At 34.7% G+C, this 6,446-nt stretch overlaps 1 protein-coding gene across 1 annotated transcript; it reads right to left on the bottom strand.

The window, feature by feature from the left end:
- Positions 1-2,975: 2,975 nt before the first annotated feature.
- Positions 2,976-6,446, bottom strand: LOC131627251 (glycerophosphodiester phosphodiesterase GDPDL7-like). The gene is made up of 9 exons (XM_058898092.1): positions 6,293-6,446; positions 5,979-6,204; positions 5,581-5,862; positions 5,346-5,458; positions 4,756-5,251; positions 4,617-4,652; positions 4,220-4,501; positions 3,506-4,126; positions 2,976-3,405 (listed from the first exon to the last, which is right to left on the bottom strand). The coding sequence occupies exons 1-9, from the start codon at positions 6,344-6,346 to the stop codon at positions 3,122-3,124; spliced, it is 2,394 nt and encodes a 797-aa protein (XP_058754075.1). The 5' UTR covers positions 6,347-6,446; the 3' UTR covers positions 2,976-3,121.

The following is a 6,446-nucleotide window of genomic DNA, read 5'->3' as shown; positions in this document are numbered from 1 at the left end:
CATAGGCCTTTATAAATATCTTGTTCTTAGATTAAGAAAGATATTTTAAATGCATAAAATATCCCTGAAATACAAAGTTTTTCATTTTACGTGAGCTTGATCTCACCTCACTGAAATCACCCAAAAATAGGGCCTTTCACTAACGCGAGCATGTCCTAAACCATCGAAAATTCTAAACGTCTCTAGCCATTCCTTCCAGCATAGGGGTGTTATGCGCTTGTACATTTTTTAGCAAGTAACACTGACATGGATCACACATTCCATTATCACCACCATTTTCATCACTTTCTTTTAAAAATGGTAAAAAAAAAAAAAAAATTTAATTGCAACTTTAGTTCCCTTATTTTGTCTTTTTCTTGATTTTGATCCTTTTATTTTAAAAACCACTATTTTAATCTCATTTTTAAATTTTCTTTGCAATTTTCGTCCCCCTATTTTATTTTTTTCTGCAAAATTAGTTCCTATTTTTGTCTCTTTTTCAACAGAAAATTCAGAAAGGGGACCGAAATCGTGGTTTTAAAAATGGAGGGACCAAAATCGAAAAAAAGAAAAAATGGAGGAACCAAAGTTGCAATTAAGCCAAAAAAAGAAAGATCTAAGCCTCGTGATTAACACTAATGCCGGAAGTTTCATCGACAAAGGAAGTTCTGCCTCAACTTAGGGAAAATAAGTCAGACAGGTGTTGATTGCGAATGTGATATCCCCTGACTTATTTAAAGCCATGCAGAGAGGATTAAAGGACATAATCATATGACACCGTTGAAGAACAATTTCGAAGATTTTAGAAATAATTTTGATTTTTTTAATAGGGTTAGAGAGTAATCCATAGAATAGGAAGAACAATTCCCTAGTTGAATTTAACAAACTCGTTGTTGTTTTGGTCTCAATTGTTAAAAATGACATTCTTTTCAAGGGAGTTTCGAAGATAGTTACTTAGGAATGGTTTGGTTCTAGGCCTAAAATAGAGTTGAGTTGTACTTTACAAAATTGGCTCAGGGACCCTATTGCTTGGATTCTTGTTAATTTTTTGTAATTTTCTCTACTCTTCCGCCTTTGTATATATATGGATTGAGTATCTTTTGTACTCTTTTATATCCAATCATTTATTTAAAAAAAAGTATGAAAAACATAAATTTACTATCTATCTATAAAAATCAATTGCATAAATTCCCTAAATTATCCTTTCAACACAATTTCTAATGTTTACTTTTTTTTCATTCTTATTTTCTATTACAACATGACATGCGACGTTCATTTTTCAAAATTTACTAATTAAATGACAATTAAATATAAAAAAAGGGTGATGCACTGACAGTGTAAAAAAGTTTTATACTGTCAACCAATCACGACCATGTATCCTACCAAGTCATACTGTTATTTTTAAATTACTGAGATAACATGGAAGAATGTTATATTCTCATTGGATGACAGTGTAAAACTTTTTTACACTGTCAGTGCATCACCATTAAACCCATTAAATATTACACTCATTATCTCTCTTAATTTAAATTACTCGATATTTTAAAATTATTTGATATTACCAAACATTCGTTCCTAAGAGACCGTTTACCACTGGTTTGACAAAAGTTTGGTTATCGTAAAATTCTCAAAGTAGTAAAACTTCTGCTCGTGACTATTGTGATGAAAATGCTCAAAGGGTAAAATTGGAAAATAAGAAAAAAAAGAAAGTTTGTATAAATTTGAACATAAGAGAAATTGAAGAGTAGATTAGGGTTTCTGCAGCCACACTCCATTTACAGAACGAAATTCATTTCTCATTGATGCTTCCGCAGATTTCCCAATCTCATTTGTCCCCAAAATAATAATAATCATAATACTACTACTACTCTCTCTCTCTCTCTCTCTCTCTCTCTCTCTCTCTTTCGACCGCTATGTTCTTTTTCTTTACCATATTCCACACACCCTAACCTTGTTTCTCAGATCCTCTTACATCCTCATGAGGCAGTGACGATCGTTTTGGAGTGTGGCTCTCGATGGATCGGTTACCGGAGAAGTATGCTTGCCGGTGGCTTGGCATTCCGTGAAATTGACTATTTTGTCATTTTCCCGATTAATTGCAGCCATACATGGCGGCGCTTCTCTCCGGTGGCCGATCTCATCTTTGTACCAAAACTGAGCCTCAAATTAGATCAAACCCTAAGATTAATTAGATTTATCTTAACGTGAAGTTAGGTAGAGTTGTATGGAGTGAAAGATGTGAATTCATGTTCTGATTCTGTTCATTGAATTTTCACTCTCTCATTCCATATATCATCTAACCAACTTAGTGTTAACTGTTATTTCTTGATTCATTTTCCTTATTAACAGAAATTAGGGTTTTAACCACCATGGTTTGATTCTTTACTAACAGTAATTAGGGATTTTAATCTCCATGGTTTGATTTTATCTAATACAAATTTTTTTCTTAATTTTGTTTTTGGCTTAGAATTTAATATACTCAGATTATGATATGATTACCTTGTTTTGTTTTGTTAAATCTGCTTTCAGTTTCATTTGGCTATGAAGGAGTTGCATGCGTGCCCAACTTGGAAATTGTGATTTTGGGAAACTATTGTGAGGTTGAAGATTCAAGTTGTCAAGGATATGTTATCATAAAATTTGTTCTGTTGCATGGCTTATAGTTAAATTTCTACATTTAATGTATACATTGTTGTTAAGATATGATTATGCCGATGAATGTTGAATTGTTTATGAACAATGGTTTTTTATTTCTTCTCATGTACAATTGTATCTATTGTATAAATAAAATATTAATATTAATTGAAAATGTTTATTTTATCTGCAAAATAACTGGATATTGTATCTCAATCAAGTATTTTGTTCAGATTCTGGATTTCTTTGTCTTCTAACAATAGAATAGAAATTCTTGCCCAACCTTAAACCTTGTCTGGATTTGGTGATATCAATTGTTGTTAATGAGTATTTCACTATCTCTCAAATCTCAGTTATATTAATTGTTTCTTCCGAATAATAGTTGTGTTAGTAGAACTTGTGCCACATGCATTCTATAGTACAAATTGAGATATATAACCAAATGCAATAACATATTCACAGAAAAATGTACTATCCAAGATGGTAACAATGCCCCAATTTAATGAAATCAATAACCAGCATAAAGCATTGCAACCACCAAAACTGCAACTAATGTGCTACCAGAGTTGACAACAAATGTACTTGCGCCTGAAGCAGGTGGAGGAGTTGCAGCTGCAGGCTCAGGTTTTGTCAGGTTAACCACTTCAGGAAGAGGTGGATCAACAACATTTGCAACCTGTAGAGGTGCTGGAGGTTCTGCTACTGGTTTCAGATCTTCTGGAACTGTATTCACCAGATCACCAATCTTTGGTTCTATGGGGATACGCGTCTGAAGATCGCTACACGGGCTTCCTGCAAAATTTTAAGACGGTACATAGGGTTTCAACTTTTGCTTTCGAAAAATAGTTGCTTGGATTGATTAAGAAGGCTAAACATATTGGAATTTACTTACTCATATATCTGTATGCAGTAGCTGGAAAATCGGTTACGATCCCATCAACTTTGGCAGCTTTAACGAAAATAGAAACCTCAAGATTAGGGTCTGACCAATAATCAAATGCCAGCGACAAGTATTCGTTATTGAAACTATGGACGAATACTGTTAGGTTTAAATCTTTCAACGATTTAACAGCATTTGTTAATCCTATCAACAAAGACTCGGATGTTTTGATAATAGAAGTTTTGGGGAGATTAACTCCGTCCGCGTACTTCTTAATTTCTTCTGCTGTTTGCACTGGTATATCGTCTATTTTATCTTGAATGAACAAAACCTTTTTGTAAGATGGGATATCTTTAAACTTGGATAGGACCGAAGTGTCGTCTGATTCAATGAAGACTTGCTGTGTGGTTTGCTTGTCAAAGGTAGCATTGTTCAAAGCTGTGGTGACCGCACCTACAATGTCAAGACCCTTCTTTGATGCAAGGTAAGCAGCATTCTGTATGTGAATCAAAATGCCAACAACTGCCTTTGTCTTGGCCAATTCCAAAAATTCAGGAAGGGTAACAAATTTTCCACTATTCTTATTTGCCGGGTTTCTTTGAAAGTCGTTGCCTTGAAAGTTGATCGTTTGAGCTGAAACAAGAAATTTATACCTTGTAAGTTTATTGTTCAACTCGTAAAAGTTACTACTAAACTATAACTGAATATTTCTAAGGAAGTATTTACGTTTTACTGTTTGAAGCTCGGCCCATGTAAGATCAAAGGTGAAGATTCCACTTTTTGGTTGAATTTCCGGGACAACGGATGATCGACCCGCGAATTTTGTTATAGCCGTGCTTTGTAATGTTAGATCTGCAGAATATGCGCAGAAGGCAATTCCATCTTTTGTCATTTGAACTGAGCAATCTATGATGTCAGTACCATCGGTTATAGCTTGCTGATAGGCTAGATCAGTGCCACCAGGGTACATGCCGCATGCTCCGTTATTGCTTATGATTAGAGTTTGTCCTACAAAAGCAACCATAAAGTTTTCGACTTGTTTGCTTTTTGTTTTTTCATGTTGTAACTCATAACTAAAGGATTGAAGAAAATTTGAGATTAGTAGTAATATATAACAGAGTACCTTTTTTCTGCGCAGTGTTGTTGTGTGCGAAGCACCCTGTAAAACAACGAAATTGTGAAAAAGGTTAGAAGGGTGGTTTTGCTTTTTAAGAAAATAAATCATGAACTAAAAGATGGAGATTTCAGATTTGTAATCTCACTAATGGCATTTGTTGCTGTAGCTGGGAAATCAGTGACAACACCATCAACACAATCTTTACTGTCCAAAAATTGGAGGTACTCAGCAGTAGGATCATAGTTATAACTGTAACTGGAAAACACATCATTAGCAAAACCAGAAGCATATACTTCTAGTCCTAACTTATGTGCATCGGCTACGAGTGTCGTGGGAAGTCCTAAATATTTGTCTGGTTTAACAGGCCATATGAAATCTTTTGGAACTATGATGCCTGATGCGAATGATTTGATTGTCAAGAGATCCTTTACTATAGCGCCATATGGCCGTTGTGTTGATGGCTCGTCGTCTATCGCGTTAAGAAGTTGAAAGATGACTTTAGTCATCTTGGGTGTTTTCCCGGCGATACTCTTTAAGAAACCAATATCCGAAGATGAAACAAACGCAATTGGACAAGCTGCCAAAATATCTAGAACATTTTCTACTGCATTTAGTCCGTATTCGGCGTAGAATCCTGCATTCTGCGACAAAGAAAAAGATCAATTAGCATGCAACACATTGATGAAAGAAATGAAATAAATCACTCATGATTTTAAATTTCAACAGAGAGAGAACCTGAACATTCAACCAAAACACCGGTGGTTTTGCTTCATTAAAGAGAATATCTACGTTAAGAACTGAGTCAAGACCATCGTAATAACTCGGTCGAGAAAATATGGACTGAATCACTGGAGTTCACAGCAAAGAAAAACTTTTGAGTTCTAACTTTCGATGCTCAAATAAGCATATCATATAGATTATCCTAAGAAATAAATAAAATGGAGAAAATGTAGATTGATATAAGACTCACTTGATACATTTAAGTCAATCTGAGCGCTCTCATAATCTATAGCAAAGTGTCCTTTCACATTCTTTCCATTGACATTGTAAGTTTTTTGCTTAGGATCAAACAATGCAACCGTTGTTGCATTGTCAAGGTTATCACCAGTTACACAAAAGGCACCTCCATCTTTTGTCAGCTGAAGATTGCAGAAGAAAATACTTATGTCTTTCGATGACGAAATTGCGTCAGGAGTACCTTCCGGATAGAGTCCCGAAAAACCACCGCGGGCTACTACAACCGGTTCATTTCCTGCCAGCGTTGCGATAACAAAAACCAATACATGTCAAACATTACTAAATAACATGATTATACACGACAACATAGCATGTGACGTCGTAGATAAATAAATGTTTAGGATTACAAACCACTTAATGTCGACCATTTCTTGACAAGATTAGCAGCTTTATGTTGATGTGGAATTGCAGGTTTTTGCGAAGTTACCGGTTTTTGTGGAATTCCAGTATTAAGAGGAACGGCAGGATGGTGATTGTGAGGAATTACAGGATTTTGTGGAATTGCAGCAATTTGAGCCAATGTTGAATGAAGGAACAATGAAAAGAGAAACAAGGTTGTAATCATTTTTTTATTTCCCTGTTGTAAAACAAAACAACAATGTTAATGAAAACATGAAACATTAGTTAAAAACAAAAGAAAAATATTATTAAATGCATGCATGTACCCAAAAAAGAATGATCATGATATGTTGTTGTCGATTAGATGGAGAAAATGGCATTCCCTATGACAGTTTTTTGTGAGGAAGAACCTCAAGGGAATGTGAGGGAAAAAGGGAAGCAAATTGGAGAGTAAAATTGAGTCAGAAATATGAATAATTC

The sequence above is a fragment of the Vicia villosa genome, linkage group LG1 (assembly GCF_029867415.1).
Source record: "Vicia villosa cultivar HV-30 ecotype Madison, WI linkage group LG1, Vvil1.0, whole genome shotgun sequence".
Classification (NCBI taxonomy): domain Eukaryota; kingdom Viridiplantae; phylum Streptophyta; class Magnoliopsida; order Fabales; family Fabaceae; genus Vicia; species Vicia villosa.
This window is presented reverse-complemented; position numbering and strand designations above follow the sequence as displayed.

Coding starts and splice junctions, on each gene's coding strand:
- LOC131627251 (XM_058898092.1), bottom strand. CDS start 6,346: ATGCCATTTTCTCCATCTAATCGACAACAACATATCATGATCATTCTT. Junction 6,205..6,292: donor TCATGATCATTCTTTTTTGG/GTACATGCATGC, acceptor GTTTTACAACAG/GGAAATAAAAAAATGATTAC. Junction 3,406..3,505: donor TACTGCATACAGATATATGA/GTAAGTAAATTC, acceptor AAAATTTTGCAG/GAAGCCCGTGTAGCGATCTT.